Source organism: Sorex araneus, chromosome 3, assembly GCF_027595985.1.
Source record: "Sorex araneus isolate mSorAra2 chromosome 3, mSorAra2.pri, whole genome shotgun sequence".
NCBI lineage: Eukaryota > Metazoa > Chordata > Mammalia > Eulipotyphla > Soricidae > Sorex > Sorex araneus.
In genome coordinates, this window is record NC_073304.1 from 89944357 (window position 1) to 89963291 (window position 18935).

The following is an 18935-nucleotide window of genomic DNA, read 5'->3' on the forward strand; positions in this document are numbered from 1 at the left end:
TACTCCTGACTCTGCACTCCTGGCATCACTTGGGGGACCATGTGGGATGCCGGAGATCAAACCCGGGTTGGCCACATACAAGGCAAATGCCCTACCCACTGTACTATCACTCCAGCCCTGAGTACTCTTTTTTAAATGGGGACACTGGTGCTGGGATATGTACACTGGGGAGGGGTGGGTGCTGGAACAATGTGTAACTGAAACCTAGTCATGAACAGCTTTGTAAGCAGCTATCTCAGTTTCAATTAAAAAATTAGTTTTTAAAAATTTAAAAAAGTTAAAAGAAATGTATATAGTGTTCAGGACCCTCAACTGTGCCTTTATGTTACCTCCCATTTGCCATAAAAAAGTCTCTCCCTTATCTCTGGTTGCACACACTTTGATGCAGTGTGCTGGAGAGTACATGCTTTGTTGTGGCACCAGTGATCCCATCAGGAGAGCCACTAGGATCATGTTCTGTACATGTTGCCTGGTGCCAGGTACTCAATTCATCCTTCATCTCAGCCTCCATCCATCCCTGGGTCCCTATATATAAACTATATAAAAATAATATAAACTATATAAAATATAGTTTAAAAAATATAAAATAATATAACTATAAAATCATATATATTTTTATATAGTTGTTCTTTTTGATAATGCCAGTCTCTGTGATGCGAGGTGATATATCATTGTTTTGATTTGCATTTCCCTGGTGGTTAGAATATAGAGTATTTTTTCCATATACCTTATGGCCACTTATATTTCTTTTTTGAGGAAGTTTCTGTTCATCTGTTCTCTCTATTTTTTGATGGGGTTGGATGCTTTTTTTTCTTGTAAAGTTCTACTATATATATATCTTGTTTTATATATCTTGGATATTAACTCTTTATTGGATGAGTGGTGGACAAATAATTTTTTCCAGTCTGTAGGCTGTTTTTGTAGTCCCATTTATTTATCTTTATTTCTGCTTGCCCAGTCCATGGCATTTCATCCTTAAAGATGCCTCTAACTTCAGTGCTTCAGTGTCACGAAGGATTATGTCTGTGCTTTCCTTCTGTGTACCTTATGGATTTAGGTCTGATATTGAGGTATTCAATGCATTTTGTTTTGACTTTTCTGCATGGCATTAGAAAAAAGTCCGAGTTATTATTATTGTTTTTATGCATACGGATGACCAGTTTTTTCCACATCACATATTAAAGAGGATTTGTTCCTCTTCACTTTTTTTTTTGCTCCTTTATCAAAGATTAACTGACCTTATACTTAAGGGTCTGTCTCTTAAATTTTAAATTCTATTCCATCGATCATGGGTCTGTCTTTATTCCATTACCACACTGTTTTAATTACTACTGCTTTGTAGTACAGTTTGAATTTGGAGAAAGTGATGTCTCTTATCTTCTTTTTCCTGAGGATTGTTTTGGCTGTGTGTATGTGTGTATGTTGTTGTTGTTTGTTTGTTTGTTTTTATTGTTTTGGCTTTGTGTGAGTGTGTGTGTGTGGTTGTTGTTCTGTATGAATTTCAGAAGTTTTTGATCTATTTCTTTAAAAAAAAAATCCCTGTAATGAGTATCCTTACAGGGATTGCATTGAATCTGTATTTGGGGAGGATTGCCATTTTGATGATCTTAATCTTCCCAATCCATGAGGAGGGGCTATGTTTCTATTTCCTCCTGTCCTCTTTTATTTATTAAAGTAGTGCTTTTTAATTTTATTTGTATAGGTCTTTAATCTCTTTAGTTAAGTCAATCTTTAGTTAAGACATCTCCAGAACAGGGTAGGAGTAGGTTTCTGGAGTTTCCCCAATGTGTACTGTTGGCCATTTCTATGACAAGATAACATAGATTAACAAGACATAACAAGATTACAGACAATATTGCTAGTCCAGACTAAGAGAGTTAATCTAGTTTATTGCTGCTAGGCAAGGTTGGACTTTTTGCCATTGCCCAGACACTAATACCCCATGGAGAAATGATTTACTTCATTCATCAAAAGAAATTTCTTCTCTAGCCAGATAATCTTTAACTCCTAGGAATTGATACAAGAGGGATGTGTCATATTTTTTAAATCTTAACTTTTGGGTTTTTGTTAGTAGGAAGCTACAGCCTTTCACCAGGGCAAGAAATTTCTACAAAACACATGCTGGCTTGTTCAAGAAGATTCTGCAGATCCTGTTGTGTTCGGGTGAGGTGATAAGAAATCATGGATGGGAGAGACACAATCATTTTAGGAACTTAAGCTTGTATGTCAAGATGATTACTAGATGAAAAGAAACCTCACTCTTAAACTGATATCAATAATGGGCTATTTGATGTTCAGATCTTCTGATTGCTTGTAGTAATGAGAACTATGATTTATTTAATTGCATCTCCAGGAAAAAGTAAGATATGACAATAAACCACTACTTAAAATATACTAAAGCTAGGAATGTAGCTCAGTGATAGAGTGTATGTTTCACATATGGGGAAGCTCTGAGTTTAATCCCTGGAACCCAAATACACACATTATACATAAACATTTATAAAATACATATGTAAAATATATATTATTTGATATATATATTTCAAAGAATATAGGTTTCTGTCTTTTTCAGTCTTGATTGAATATAAGACATTTGTTGCAATCTTTATGAGAGAAACCTATATTCTTATTTGCTGTTGTACCCCTAATATCTGTAGCACTGTAGCACTGTTATCCCATTGTTCATCAATTTGCTCGAGCAGGCACCACTAACGTCTCCATTGTGAGACTTGTTATTGTTTTTTGGCATATTGAATACGCCATGGGTAGCTTGCCGGGCTCTGCCATGCAGGCGGGATACTCTCAGTAGCTTGCCGGGCTCTCCGAGAGGGACAGAGGAATCGAACCTGGGTCGGCTGCATACAAGGCAAACGCCCTACCCACTGTGCTATCGCTCCAGTCCACCACTAATATCAATGAAATAAAATATTTTTAAAAAACACAGCAAATCTCTATTTCAAATATATTTCCAGTGTTGGAACATTGTATGACTAAAACCTAATCATGAACATCTTTGTAACTGTGCATCTCATGGTGATTCAATAATTTAAATATATATTTACATAGGTGTGTATATATATATGTATATATATATGCACACACACATGGATGGTGTGACTAAAGTTTTATTTAGGGTTGTCAGAAAGCTCTGGAGTGAGGACCATATATCTATGTTTTCTATTAGTGGCCCCTTTACATAGTTTTGGTCAATAAAAAGGTTAAAATGACTGAAGTTAAATTATTTTTCAAGAATGCGTGACAGATGCTTATCCAGTACATCCCAAGGGATATATCAGATAAAATAGAAGGGAGGGAGGAGACAAGTGACTACATAACAGTGCTCAGACCAAGTTGAATCTCACTGGAGATCCTTGAGACGAGCCAGTGAGCATGTTTTGGCATGAGAGTCTCGGCTCTGTGTAATAATGGGGATTGATGACAAGGTTAGTGGGGAGGATTCTTGCTTTTAATGACAGGTGTTCTTGATGAAAACATGTACTCCTGGATGCACTATTTTGCTGACCCTTCCTCTGTACCTTCTCTCTTTAGCTTATGCTGCTTACTTCCTGACAGCCTGCATATTGGATTTCCAAAGGGCACTGGCCTTGTTTGTCCTTACCTGTTTGGTGCTCTTGGTCCTGGTTCACCGCTATCTGAAAAGGTTCTTTGGTAAAAAATTAACAAGTTGTCTGAAGCCCTTTAAAAACTCCTGCCTGAAGCTTTGGATGAAACGGTGAGTAAGATAACTGGTTGAAATGGTGCATAAAATAGCCCTTCAATTTTTCTGGTTCCACAATGTGTCAAAACCCCAGTCAACTTCCCTTCTCATTTGATCTCTTTTGACAGTCCTCCAGTGTCTTTCATATCCTCACCTACATTCTTCATAACCAGGTCCAGAGTAGATGGTAAATGTTCCTTTGTGCTGGACTTCAATCTGGTTTCCTGTACCATGCTCTCAATTTTGCAGCAACCAGGCTGGATTAAGTGTTAGACAGTATTTCTGACTATTTATTGTCAGTGCTCATGCCATAAATGAGGAAAAAAAATATTCTCCTTTTCTATAAAGTAGTCAACGAGAAGACTTGTAGCTGAGGCCAAATGCCAATCAACCCTCTTTTTCCCTGACTCGTCTTGTGCTTTTTTCTACCTCTAATCCCAGAATTTCTCTGTTCTCAACTGGTGTTTTGAGCAGTTTCTTAGAGTTTAAGAGCAAATGAACCGTTCATGGAGCCTCATTCTGTAGCAGTCACAGATCATCTAACTATGCAATGCCATGTGTCCTTTTAGCACAGATTTGGAATGAGAAAATAACTTTTATAAAAGAGTCCTATTTCTCTGTCTGGTCTTCTCGGGATGCACAGAAAAGTAGGTATTAATGAGATTTGTACCAGCAATAATTTGAAGAGACACCAAAATTTGGTGTGGATTAGGAGGTAGAGCTGACAGACTTTGTTAGGAAGGTGGATTCTCTAAGTAGAGTTTATTTACTTTAATAGACATGAATTTACAGTGAAAACTTTCCTGAAATGCCTTTTGTTGTTATCTCCACGAATGGACAATGTGCTTTGTTTTCCTCAGTGATTGCCCTTCTAATCTTTTCCCTTGGTCTACAATGACTCCAGCATTTAAGCCTGAGGAGAACATTCATGTATTGATCAAGTTCGCTAGATACATTAGGGACCATAAAATTATGGGTGGAGGCAGTTGATTTGTGGCTTAGTCTTTATTGTTTTTCTTGTAAATAGTGGTTGGAAATTGCACAGGGATCCGTGGAGGGCCAAAGCATACTTTTTATTTTTTAATCTTTATTTTATGTTTTTACTTTTCAATTGGACTGGAGCGATAGCACAACAGGTAGGGCATTTGCCTTGCACACGGCCAACCTGGGCTCGATTCCTCCATCCCTCTTGGAGATTCTGGCAAGCTACTGAGAGTATTGCACCTGCACGGCAGAGTCTGTGCATATTCCATATGCCAGAAGCAGTAACAACAAGTCTCACAATGGAGACGTTACTGGTACCTGCTCGAGAAAATTGATGAACAATGGGATGACAGTGCTACAGTGCTACTTTTCAATCAAATCATTATGAGATACACTTAGAGTTGTTCGTCATTGGGTTTCAGTCATACAATGTCCCAACACCCATCCCTTCACTAGTGTACATTTCCCACCAGAAATATTCCCAGTTTCCTCTCCATCAATGTCTTTTCTGGAGGAAAAGTTTATCCTTGGGGTGAATTCTTAAATTGTTTTTGTTTGGTTTTAAATTAAAAAAATTATTAAATAACTGTGACTTACAAAGTTCATAGTTGAATTTTAAACATAAAGTATTCTTGCACCAGTCCTACCACTATAGTCAACTTTCTTTCACCAGTGTGCCTAGGTTCCCCCTCCGCCCACTCCCCAGCATGCCACCTTCATGGTTACATTTTTAAGTTTTTTTTTTTTTCCTTTTTGGATCACACCCGGCAATGCACAGGGGTTACTTCTGGTTCTGCACTCAGAAATTATTCCTGGCGGTGCTCAGGGGACCATATGGGATGCTGGGAATCGAACCCGGGTCGGCCACATGCAAGGCAAACACCCTACCCGCTGTGCTATTGCTCCAGCCCCCTAAGTTGGTTTTTATAGTCTGCATCTCATGTTGTCAGTGTTGTTGACTCTCTGGTTTGAATATATAGCTGTGCTACTCTTCTAAACCACCTGTGTGTCTCTATTCATTACTAAATTCATTCCATGATTTTGACATTCCCTCCTCAGGGTGTTCGCAGGAGTTGCTTTGATTGGCCTTATCCTGTGGTTGGCTCTGGACACAGCTCGAAGGCCAGAACAGCTGATCTCCTTCGCAGGAATCTGCATGTTTGTTCTCATCCTCTTTGCCTGCTCCAAACACCACAGTGCAGTGAGTCTAATTATGCGGGTTGGGCAGAGTACTCAACCAGGGGCCACATGTTACTAATTAAAGCCCACATGTATCAAGTATTGATTAACAGGTCATAGCACTAAGTTCTTAACAATTTCTGGAACTGCTTTCTTGACAGTTATGCTCCTAACCTAAGTTTTTAAGTTCTCAGGGGCCCTTTTAAAACTATATATTCTGATCAATAAAGAGTTTTGGTATTAATTTTGTGAATCTGAGGCAGTGTAAAGAAACAAAATAAAGAAGGGAAGAAAATAGAATTCACTAGAGGATAAGCTTCTATTGCACATATAATATTAAAGATTTGGTTTATGACACATACATGTATATATGTATACCATCAAATTTGTAGGAATAGTTATAGAAAGCTGATGGACAAATATGGCTCTCACATATTAATGTCTTGTTTTCTCTACTTCCACTCCATCTTAACCTAGATTTATTGTAAATATCCCAGGAAGAGTCCTTATATACCCATATTTTTAAACAGATTTTGGAATAATGCTCTTGTCCCCCTGCTCATTTTTTTATTGAAGCATCATTATTTAGAATATCATTAATAATAATTTTATGCACATATAGTTCTAACACTGTACTCATCATCAGTGTCCCTCCTCTGATATCCCATAGGGCTCTCCCATTCACCTCTCTACCCTAAGTAAGCACAGTTCTGTAGACCAATTATCCAGTTTTGTTGCCTTTGGCCAGTTGTTGATCTCATTATATATCTTTATTTTTTTCCCCAGAGATTCTGTTTTAATGCCCCCCTTTTTTAACCCAGAAAATCCTTTTGATTCATTTTGTGTTTAATTTTCAAGTGTTTGACTTGTCCCATCAGTTCTGTTTGTGAATTAATTTCCAGCTTTAAAGCACCATGGCATAAGAGGATAGTTACTACAATTTCTATCTTCTTGGTTTTATGGTGGTATGTTTTGTGATCTAGCTTAGGGTCTATCTTGGAGAATATCACATGTGCCTTACATAATAATGTATATTCAACATTTTGAGGAACAGAGAGCCTTTATGTGGCTTTTAGACCCATCTATTTCATTTCTTCTTCAAGGATTTTGTTTCCTTATTGAGTTTTTGCCTTAGTTGATCTATCCAGGAGTAATACGGGGGTGTTAAAGTTTTCTACTACTATTGTGTTGTTGTCAATAGCTTTTTATTGGGTATATTAACAATTGTTTTAAATATTTTGATAGTCCATGAAATACTGCTCTATACTATTCTTACTGGTTACAGGTATCCTGGAGGACAGTGCTTTGGGGCCTGGGTCTTCAGTTTGCCTTTGGAATTTTGGTCATTAGAACTGATGCTGGATTTAATGCATTTCAATGGCTGGGAGAGCAGGTTCAGGTATGAGAAGTTAAATATGATAATTCTGTTCTTTTACATCCCCAGAGAAAGGAGGCTTGGGGGAAGGATGAAAAGAATGACTACATCTTGTTAATTCAGACTGTGATGGGAGATCTGGTGGGAAAGCAGAGTGTACTGGGGTACATTAAGCATATGAATAAGAGGACTATTGCTGAATACTCTGTTATTTAATGAACCTCTCAGGTGGATAGCCTGTTCTCAGGCTCTCCTTAGGAGGCCAACCTAGTTGCTGTTGGAGGCCCTTATTACGTATGTGGATGGTTCCATTTTTCCTTGTGTCCTTTCTGACTTGATTCTTTCTTATTTTCTTTCTTTCTTTTTTGTTCGTTCATTCGTTCATTCTTTCTTTCTCTTTTTGTCTCCAGATTTTCCTGAGCTACACTGTGGAAGGCTCCAGTTTTGTCTTTGGCGATGTGCTGGTCCAGGATGTCTTTGCTTTTCAGGTCATATTTATTTTATGGGCAGAAATGAAGTCAATCTGGGGCTGGAGCGATAGCACAGCGGGTAGGGCGTTTGCCTTGCACGCAGCCGACCCAGTTTCGATTCCCAGCATCCCATATGGTCCCCTGAGCACCACCAGGAGTAATTCCTGAGTGCAGAGCCAGGAGTAACCCCTGTGCATTGCTGGGTGTGACCTAAAAAGAAAAAAAAAAAAGAAATGAAGTCAATCTTAGGGGAGTTGTAAAACAGAGTAATTCCCCCAGGACCTATAAAAGAAAAAATATAGAATTATCATTTTCACCTTGATGTTGGAATGATAGTGGACTTGGGGAAGAAGAATTGGAGAATAACTTATTGTGGATTAATACTGATTTTCTCTATATTTTAAATATATCCCTAAACTTATTTGTGTTTAAAAAGCCCCTGATTGTCTACATTGTATTAGTTTCTCTTGGGATACTGAAGCCTAATTTAGAGGACTAAAACCCAAACCCCAGTATGCCCCGAGTATGTGATTGCATTCACTGTGAGGTCTCAGCTTTTTTTCCCATCACTCTCTTTACAGTCCTTACCAATTATCATTTTCTTTGGATGTGTGATGTCAATTCTCTACTACCTGGGCCTTGTGCAGTGGGTAATTCAGAAGGTGAGTCATTCTTCTCTACCGGTTGGAAGATGGGCCTTCATCTTGTGATCTGTCAAGAGACATGAAGATCACACTTCTTTAGGGAAATGCAGATGTGTAGCATTTAGAGCATGAGAAGAAGCAAATTCTTTCAAGAATGCCTAATATCAGACCATTAATTAGGTACAGGTCCTCGGCAGGCTGAGAAGTAGAAGAGAAAATCATTTTCCTCTGAGCTTTTATGTACTTGTTCTGGATGCTAACAAGTCTGAGTTCTGATCCAGCCTTGGTGATAACTTACTTTATGGCCTCTGGTTTGCCACAATAGTGCTCTGGGTCTCAGTTTCCTTACTAGTAATGTGAAGGAGAGGTTTTACCAAGGACTCTTTAATTTTCCTGTGACTGTTAATGACTTAAATCTTTGTGTCTCTTTAGGTTGCCTGGTTTTTGCAAATCACCATGGGCACTACTGCCACAGAGACCTTGGCTGTGGCAGGAAACATCTTTGTGGGTATGGTAAGTTCCCTGAAGCCTTCTGGTCTTCTCTCTGGGGAGCAGAGCATGTGGCAGAAAACAGAGAAATATGAGTCCTTGCTGAAAATCAGACAAATGAAGAGTGCACAGTCAGCCAATGATTAAAGAAAACTCAGAAACACAAAGAGAACTCAGATTTTTGTTTCTTCTTCTTTTTAAAGTTTTTTTTTTTAATTTGTTTTCAGTGTCAGGTATCAAACCCAGGACATCACCCATGCAAAGACCGAATACTCTATGGCTGAGCTTTATATCCAGCCTGAACTTCAGCTCGTTACTTTCATTTTTCATGCCTACTAATACTTACCTGAGCCAACTTAATTTGAGATATTTAGTCATTGATAAAATTTATTACATAAGAATTTATGGGAAATCTTACTCTCCAGGGGCTCTGAATGCTGCTTGCTGTCTATTCTGATTTCTCCCTGTGACCTTTGTTTTCAAGGAGGCAAAGCTTAGGAATAACACCAACTCTCCTACCCCCCAAAATTGTGCGATGCATTTGTCAGTACAAAGTAGGTGCTCAATATGTGCTGTGAATGATCAGCTCAAAGTTAAGGACAATGACTTGTTATATTGCCAAGGAGTCATTCCTTCTGGAGGCCTTATGTGATTAACTGCTTGTGACATGTTCTCAGAATACTTCTGCATATTGTTACCATAGCACTCTACATTCTGCTGTAATTACACATAATCAGCTTAGCTTCCTCTGCTAAGCTATAAGTTACGAAGGACAGGAATTTTGAATTATTCTTATTAATATCCTTAGCATCTAGGAACACAGAGGATCCCATTTTTATGATTATTTATTTTTAATGTAGGTCTATTGCTATTTATTCAGCCACTGATTAAGCTGACTGAAGCAGACATGAACTTCACATTACTTTTTTAAAAAGAATTTTTTATTGAGTTATTCGTGAGATAGACCAAAAGCTGTTCATGATTGCGTTTCAGTCATACAGTGATCCAATACCCATCCCTCCATCAGTGTACATTTTCCACCACCAATGTCTTCCATTTCCCTCCCCCAACGCCATACCCCCCACCCCCAGCCTTCCTCTATTTTTGTGCATTATGGTTTGCACTACAGGTATTAAAAGGTCATCATACTTGTTCAGAGAATTTCTATTGGGATGGTAATGCTGGAGTAGCGTTTTAACTGAGTGGCAGCTTTGGGGTATGGATATTACTGCTCGAGCCTTCCAGGGAAGTAGGGGGAGGTAACCCATCCTGACTCCAAGAAAGCCTTGGAGATTTCAGTCACAAAACCCGCATACCCAAATTTTCAGCTGATTATATCTCGGGTAGGTCTGTCCTGAGACAGTGGAATCAGACCAGGGGCATGGTAGTGCTTTTGGATTGTGGAAGCAAGCGGCTGCCAGGGGCTCTGCTTGGGTGGGCCCCAGGCTAACAAGGGTCCCTTTTTAATGGTCAGCACCAATATTTTAGATTGCTACTTACATATAATTTTTATAGCTGGATCTTTATAACTTTATAACATTCTCTCTTTTTCTCTCTCTTCGGGCTTTTGGGCCATATCCTTCTGTTCTCAGGGATTATTTCCAGCTCTGTACTCAAGGATCACTTTCAGTAGTGCTTTAGAACTCAAACCCATGCCTCCCCCATGCAATGCCTGTGCTCCAGCACTTTGAGCCATCTTCCCAGACCCACAAATATTATTCCTTATGATTTTTTTTGTTTTTGCTTTTTTTTTTTTTGCTTTTTGGGTCACACTTGGCAATGCACAGGGGTTACTCCTGGCTCTGCACTCAGGAATTACTCCTGGCAGTGCTCAGGGGACCATATGGGATGCTGGGAATCGAACCCGGGTCAGCCACGTGCAAGGCAAATGCCCTACCCGCTGTGCTATCGTTCCAGCTCCTATGATTATTTTGTTAACCCTGTGCTTAGTCATCTATCTGCAATTTATTTAATGAGTGATTTTAAAGCAATTAATATGCACTCAGTAAGTGCACCATATTCCATAAGGTCATTTTTTTTTTTTTTGCTTTTTGGGTCACACCCAGAGATGCTCAGGGGTTACTCCTGGCTTTGCACTCAGGAATTACTCCTGGCAGTGCTTGGGGGACCATATGGGATGCCGGGATCGAACCCGGGTCGGCCACGTGCAAGGCAAACGCCCTACCCGCTGTACTATCGCTTCGGCCCCCATAAGGTCATTTCTTAAATGTAAAGGTTTAAACATTGAGAACATGTAGAAGAAATATATACCAGTACTCTTCAATAGATTTTGGGTTTTCTTTTTGTTGTTGTTGTTTGTTTGTTTGTTTTGGCCAGTGGGACACACCTATAGTGCTCAGGCCTATTCTGGCTTTGTTCTTGGAGATTAGTGCTGTGCTCAGAGGATCACATAGCAGTTTGAAAAACATGCTCTTAGCACTTCAGCTCATTCTCCCGCTGAGCAGAGACTGGAAGATTGCTGGAAGCGTTGCTATCTTGAAGAGCGATCTTGAAGGCTCCAGCATGCGAGCTTTGACTGTTGGAGGCCCAGATCCAATTCCTGGTATTGGTCCTCCAGGTACTGCCAGGAGCAACCCCAAGCACCCATGGGAGCAGACCCCCGATTATGGGCTGAACATTACCTGAGCACCACTGAGAAAACAAAAATAATTAAAAGGCCAGGAAATATCTCAAAGGTGTGGTGCATATACTTGCATACGCAAGACCACCAGTTTGATGTTCAGCACTTCATGGCCTTTCCCTGCCCTGGTGCTTCTGGGCTTGGCCCTCATGGCCCTTAGCACCCAGGGTGAAGGCTCCTTGCATTGCTTGGTAAGAGTACTGAACTATCAGGCATGAAGAATAGCCTGGAGTAGCCCCACAATTCTGAGCATTGATGGGGAAGGTTCCCCAAAGTAAGCATAATAAAAATTAAGATTTTAAATATATAAAAGAAACATGAGGGAACATAGTGATAGTATAGTGAGTTGCCTTGCACATGGACTACTGAGTTCAATCCCTGGCACCCCGTATTGTTCCCTGAGTACCACCAACAGCAGTTCCTGAGTACAGACTCAGGAATAACCCCTGAGCTTTGCCAGGTGTGACCCAAAAACAACAACAAAAACAAAAAAAAAAAAGAAAAGAAAAGAAAAGAAAGGAAAAAACCATAAAAGAACACAGATGCAAACAGTGTCAGGCAGAATGTGATTGGTTCCAGACTTGGGAGGAGGGCTTGGGTCTGGGAGGATGGTCTCACTGGAGAGCTGTATGCTGGCATCCATGGGGGAGGGGGGCACTCTTGGTTGAGGAAGTTATACCCTCTTTGATCTGACATACTTCCTGTTTATAGACGGAGGCACCTCTGCTCATCAGGCCATATTTGGCAGACATGACACTCTCTGAAATCCATGCAGTTATGACAGGAGGTTTTGCCACCATTTCTGGCACTGTGTTGGGAGCCTTCATATCCTTTGGGGTGAGTATAACTATAACTCCAGAGGTGAGGGAGTTGGGGCCCCACAGTTACTGATCCCAAGGCTGGACTTTCAGGTTGATGCGTCATCCTTGATTTCTGCCTCTGTGATGGCTGCCCCTTCTGCTCTCGCCTTATCAAAGCTGGTATATCCAGAAGTAGAGGAGTCCAAGTTCAAGAATAAGGAGGGGGTAAAACTACCTCGTGGGTGAGTCCAATGAGCCAGAGAATTTGGGAGCTTCAGAAGTCACAGTAAAAAAGTAAAAAAGGTGGCAAAACTAAGATTCCTAGAGAAAGTATAATCTGATTCCATATCCTCTTTTGCCTGCCTCTAACTAATCATGTTGATTTGCTTCTTTCACTGAATCCCTCATCCACCTCAATCTCTGCATGTGATGTCTCTGCATGTGATACTGCTCTTGTTGTCTGTGCAACTTAATGGTAATTAATTATGACACTCTTTGCATCATTTCTGCCAAGGGCCATTAAGGAACCTCACTTTGTGCCTTTTTGAACTCCTGCACCACGGGAACAATAGGATTTTTCCTCTTGTAGGAACTGAGACCTACTGAAGACAACATATTCTTCTTCTGTGTCCAACTCCCACAGGCAGGAAAAGAATATCCTGGAAGCTGCCAGCAATGGAGCCTCAGATGCTATAGGCCTTGCTGCTAACGTAGCAGCCAATCTTATTGCCTTTTTGGCTGTGTTGGCCTTCATCAATGCTGCCCTCTCCTGGCTGGGGCAATTGGTAGACATTGAGGGACTGACTTTCCAGGTAAAGGATTACATTTGTTGGGCTGATTTCTGGGTGTGTTTAAGTAGACCTTGAACTGTACATGTCCTCCTGACCCACAAGGATAGGAGAGGGGGGGGAGGGGCAAAGACAGGGTGCAGAGAAGCTCCTGGCCTGGGTTTTATGTTCTTCATTTTTGTGGGCTATGTCTTTCACACAGGTCATCTGCTCCTACATCTTAAGGCCCCTGGTTTTCATGATGGGTGTAGACTGGGCGGACTGCCCAATGGTAGCTGAGTTGGTGGGGATCAAGTTCTTCACCAATGAGTTTGTGGCCTATCAGAAACTATCTGAATACAAGAATAGACGTCTTTCTGGAATAGAAGAGTGGCTCAACGGTCAGAAGCAGTGGATTTCTGTAAGTGACCATCCAGAAAAACAGTCCCTGTGCAGACAGAAAGTGTTACGCAAATGTTTGTTTCATACCTACAGACACCTTACTACTGGCCAGTCCTAACTACAAAGCAAGCCTAATAGTGTCCTTAGCCTAGAGCCAGCTGCCTTGAGGTCTGTGTTTATTGTACAACCCTTACCCCCAACACACACCCCCCACTTCCCATACATTTCCCTCCTGCCACATACACCCAATTTCTCTATAATTGCTGGATCTTTATAGTTGGGGTAGTCCAAGGAAGACACTTCTTATGATGGTCTAAATATCCGTCTGGGATTAGAGAGATAGTATAGGGATTAAGGTGCTTGCCTTGCTTATGGCTGAATTCAGTTTGATCCTGGAACCACCAGCAAAAATTCCTGAGCACGCTCTGGTATTGCCCCAAACCCCCTTCTTCATGTATTAACTTGACATTGCAAAAGTTAAAGTTTCCCCTCTGTCTCTCTCCACTCTCAATCATAGGCTTTCTGATCTCCTCATGCTCAAGTCTTATTCCCACACTTCAACAAAGGGACTATTGTTGTATGAAGAGGCCCATGATGGCTCCACATCTTTATCTCTATCATTACTCAGAATGTGCTTCTTTCTGTGCTTCCTTGACACAGACATTAGAGCAGTGTGGACAAGAATCTTGGGTTCTAAATGTAAACCTCTTTCCTTTTTTTGGTACTGTGGTCAAACCTGGCAGTGCTAAGGGCTTAGTTCTGGCTCTGTGCTCAGGGACCAAATTGCATGCTGGGGATCAAACTGGCATTATTTGCAAGGCAAGCACCCTACACACTATACTATCGTACTATCATTCCACCCCTTCTAAATATAACTTTCTACTCTTATTATAGGACTGTACACACAAAACTAAATTCATTTACTTATTTATTTTTGTTTTTCCTAGGTGAGAGCTGAAGTCATCGCAACATTTTCACTCTGTGGGTTTGCCAATCTTAGTTCCATAGGAATCACACTCGGGGGCTTGAGTGAGTTCATTTCCCCACTTTCCTAATGCGCAGATTCTATATTTTGAAGTTGGTATTCCTGAGCACATGTTTTTCTTACAAGCTGGGCCCTGATAGAGAAGTTTGTGTTCAATAGGCCTTCTCAGGCAGCAGTAAATCTGCAGACAACTATGCTGTTGGCTGTGTGTGAAGTCCAGGAGAGTGTACAGTTTCAACTTCTGGTTAATTAGTAATGATATGATTTAAATTTTGCCAATAGATGGGGTATAGAGTATAAATAAGTAAAGATTTTTTACTTAGTAGTAGAGGTCATTTTAAAAATTAGACTGCTTGGGGCTGGAGCAATAGCACAGCAGGTAGGGCGTTTGCCTTGCATGTGGCCGACCCGGGTTCGATTCCCAGCATCCCATATGGTCCCCTGAGCACTGCCAGGAGTAATTCCTGAGTGTAGAGCCAGGAGTGACCCAAAAAGCAAAAAAAAAAAAAATTAGACTGCTTGCTGCTTCCAGGTTCTTCAATAGATGTAGGAGTTGCACAAGAAATGAAAAAACAACTAAAAGCAGCAGACACATCATCAGGCATGAATTTAGTAAGATAAAGTGTTGGGTTAAAAGTTTCATGTCATTGGGCTGGAGTGATAGCACAGCGGGTAGGGCTTTTGCCTTGCACGTGACCGACCCAGGTTCGATTCCCAGCATCCTACATGGTCCCCTGAGCACAGCCCGGAGTGATTCCTGAGTGCATGAGCCAGGAGGGACCCCTGAGTGCATAAGCCAGGAGGGACCCCTGTGCATCACCAGGTGTGACCCAAAAAGCAAAAAAAAAAAAAATCATGTCATTAAGAGTGGGAAGAATAAGATTTGAAACAGACAAAGCTACATTTATTTATTTATTTATTTTTTCAAAGCTACATTTAGACTGCTGAAGATGTTACTAAATATGAGTGCTGAGGGAGGAAGTAATATAAGAAAACAAAAATTTTTTTGAGGCCTGTGGCAGGGAGAATCACTATAGCAGATTCTAAGTTTGTAAGAATCAAGTTAAAGGTACTATGCAAGAAGAGCTACAGATCAGGGGCTAGAGTAAGGCTCTCACCTTGCACAAGGCCAAGCTGCGTTAGATTCCCAGCGCCTTGAGCACAGAGGGATCACCAAAACCAAACCAAAACAAATACAACTCAGTGCTGCCATTATGTTGTGATAGTTATATTTTAGGGAAAAATCATTCAATGATTTGGTAACTGCTAAAAACAATGTAAATGTTAATCAGTGTAGTTTATCTTTTCCCCTTCTGTTAGATATTTGTTTGTAATGTCTAAAGTTGCTGTCTGACTAGATTCTAATAGTGTAACTGCTCTGTAGTAAGGGCTCAGGCATCCTGTGGCTAAGGCTTAAGTGGATGTTGCCCTTCCAATCCCTTAAGCTCAAAATAGTCTAATTGTGGTCTAGATTTAAGAGTTAAGATCCTTGGACATGAGGAGTATCATGTTGAGTGAAATTAATCAGAGAGAGAGGGACAGATATAGAAAGATTGCACTCGTTTGTGGGATATAAAAAAAATAGTACAAGACTAATACCAAGAGAGTATAGAAAGGGCCAGGAGAACTAGTCTGTGTTTGGAAGCTTGCCACAAAGCAGGAGGGGGAATGCAGCTGGGAACTATGGCAATGATGGCTGGAAATGATCACTTGGGATAAGAACTGAGTGCTGAAAGCTGGTAAAATAATATACCTGATAACCTTTCAGTACCTTTATTACAAACCACAGTGCATAAAAGGAGAGAGGGGTGGGGGGAGAGAGAGTGAGAAGAGACAGGCTGGTAGGGGAGGGAAATTCGGGGTCATTGGTGGTGAGAAATGTACACTGGTAAAGGTGTGGGTATTGGAACATTGTTTGACTAAAACCTAATCATGAACAACGTTGCAACTATGTAATGTGGTGATTCAATGAAAAAAAGGGATGGGGAAGAGTGAAGATCTTATCTGGTGAACACCCTGGTATTGTACCTGCCTGGAGTAACTCAGAGCATTGCTTGACCCAGTACCACTTGGGAAGTGTTCCTGAGGAATAGTTGGATGTGGTGATTCTTCAGTGACACAGTTCCTAGAAAAACACTAGCCAGCTTCTGGGGAATGGGTGCTGTTCACCTCAGTTTTGCACCTCTGTATTCTTCTAAATGTATTTGATTGTAAACACTTTTGCTTTGTTGTCTGCAGCCTCAATGGTGCCTCATCGGAAGAGTGACTTGTCCAAGGTTGTAATCAGTGCCCTCTTGACAGGGGCTTGTGTGTCCCTTATTAGTGCCTGTGTGGCAGGTAAGTGCATCAGGTGGTCTCCTGATGAAAGTGACTTAGCTTGATCCTAATAAGGTTTCTCTTAGAATATTGGCCTAATATGTGTCTCGCAGGAAAGACTCCTGTCTTGATTACCTCTTGATTGCATCTAGAGAACTAAGAGTATTTCTCTCATCCTTATCTAGGAATTCTCTATGTTCCCAGAGGAGCTGAAACTGACTGTGTCTCCTTCCTAAATACAACTTTCTCCAATAAAACCTACGAGAGCTATGTGTGCTGCCAAGAGCTCTTTCGGAGGTGAGTGAATGCTGGGATCCCTGATTCTCCATCTGATACTCCACACTCCACTTTTGGGGCAGGGGAAACCTTGTGGCCAGTCATTTGGACACCGAGGATAAGAGAAAGGAGATGTACATGTATGAAGTTTAAATATATGTTATTTTCTGTTATAACATGCACCCTCAGTATTAGCTCTGGTACAGACTAGTGACTTATTGTACCTATATTTGTGGAGTACTGAGAAGTGGAAGGACATGGGAAGAAGGAAGGTGTGGTGATTTCTCTGATAAAAGTTGCTTATTTATTGTGATTAGAATCTAGGTAAGTTTTAGGTGACCATATATGGTCACTTAGTTTTAATAAAGGAGCCAAGAATATACTATGAGGAAAAGAGTATTCTCTTAAATAAATGGTTCTGGGAATGTTATAATAATGTGTGGAAAAATGAAGCTAGACTGTGACTTATATCACATCTAAAAATTAACTCACATGGATTAAATACTGATTATAAGACCTGAAAGCTTAAAACTACTAGAAAGAAACAAAAGGGATAAGTTCCTTGCCATGGGTCTGGACAATGATTTTTTGTATTAACACTGGAAATGAAAATAAACAAGTGGAACTTTGTAAAATTAAAATATTCTGCACTGAAAGGAAACAGTCAACAAAATGAAAAGTCACCATACACGATAGAAGAGGTCTAATAATGGTTAGTGTACAAAACAAGAAGACTTCATAGAAATCAACAGTAAAACTAAGTAAATAAAAAACAACCTATCAATCCAATTAAAAATGTACAGAGGGGGGCTGGAGTGATAGCACAGTGGGTAGGGCATTTGCCTTGCACTTGACCAACCCAGGTTTGAATCCCAGCATCCCATATGGTTCCCTGAGCACCGCTAGGAGTAATTCCTGAGTGCAGAGCCAGGAGTAACCTCTGTGCATTGCCAGGTGTGACCCAAAAAGAAAAAAAAATGGACAGAGACCAGAGTGATAGTACAGTGGTAGGGCATTTACCTTGCACGAGGCCAACTCAGATCTGATCCCCGGCATCCCATATGGCCCCCTGAGCACTTCCAGTAGTAATTCCTGAGTACAGACACAGAAGTAACCCTGAGCTTCATTGTATGTAGCAAAAAAAAAAAGAAACCCCACCAATAAAAGCAAAAACTAAAAATGAACAGAGGAATCAAGCAGACATTTTGCTAAAGCTTCCAAAAATCCATAAGGTGTAATCCATAAGGCCCAACATCCCTGATACATCAGGAAATGCAAATGAATCCACAAGGAGATGTCACTTCACACTTGTTAGAATGAATGCCATCAGAAAAACAAGAGATACAAAGGCCAGTCAGGATGTAGAGGAAATGGAGCCCTGATATACTAAGGACATTTAAAATAGAGCTACCTTATTTTTCAGCAATCCCACTCCTGTTTGTATTATCCAAGGAAACAAAACATTCTTTGTATCCCATGTTGATTACAACATTAACCGTAGTAGCCAAAGTATGGAAACAGCTTACGTGTCTGCTGACAGATAATCACATAAGGAATATGTGGCATTATATACAATGGAATATTACTGATTAATTCTTATGAAAGGAAGAAATTCTGGTATTTGCAATAATGTGGATGGATTTGAAAGGTATTATGATAAGTGAAATAAACCAAAGACAACTTCCTGACATCATACATGGGGAATCTAAAGAGAAAATCAGACTCATTGAAATGGAGATCTGATTCATAATTGCTTGGTACTAGGAGTGAGGGACATAGGAAAAGGCTGGTATAAAGTACAGACCTTCAAATATAAAAAATAAAAGGGTTAATCAAATATTATGACTATTGTTGATAATTGAAATTTGCTAAGAGAGGAGAACTTGTGT

General features: G+C 40.4%; 1 protein-coding gene across 2 annotated transcripts in view; it reads left to right on the forward strand.

Moving 5' to 3' along the window:
- The window catches only part of SLC28A2 (solute carrier family 28 member 2), a 31394-nt gene that overhangs the window by 6157 nt on the left and 6302 nt on the right, over positions 1–18935 (forward strand). Inside the window, exons 3-16 of one of the 2 annotated variants that reach the window (XM_004609801.2) lie at positions 2072–2163; positions 3550–3733; positions 5762–5903; positions 7167–7280; positions 7667–7744; positions 8308–8388; positions 8803–8883; positions 12212–12337; positions 12412–12542; positions 12944–13112; positions 13291–13488; positions 14417–14498; positions 16693–16791; positions 16956–17067. In XM_004609801.2, the coding sequence (XP_004609858.2) occupies positions 2072–2163; positions 3550–3733; positions 5762–5903; positions 7167–7280; positions 7667–7744; positions 8308–8388; positions 8803–8883; positions 12212–12337; positions 12412–12542; positions 12944–13112; positions 13291–13488; positions 14417–14498; positions 16693–16791; positions 16956–17067 (1689 nt within the window). The remainder of the gene's footprint in view (positions 1–2071; positions 2164–3549; positions 3734–5761; positions 5904–7166; positions 7281–7666; positions 7745–8307; positions 8389–8802; positions 8884–12211; positions 12338–12411; positions 12543–12943; positions 13113–13290; positions 13489–14416; positions 14499–16692; positions 16792–16955; positions 17068–18935) is intronic. The other variant, XM_055132495.1, reaches the window with a different exon arrangement.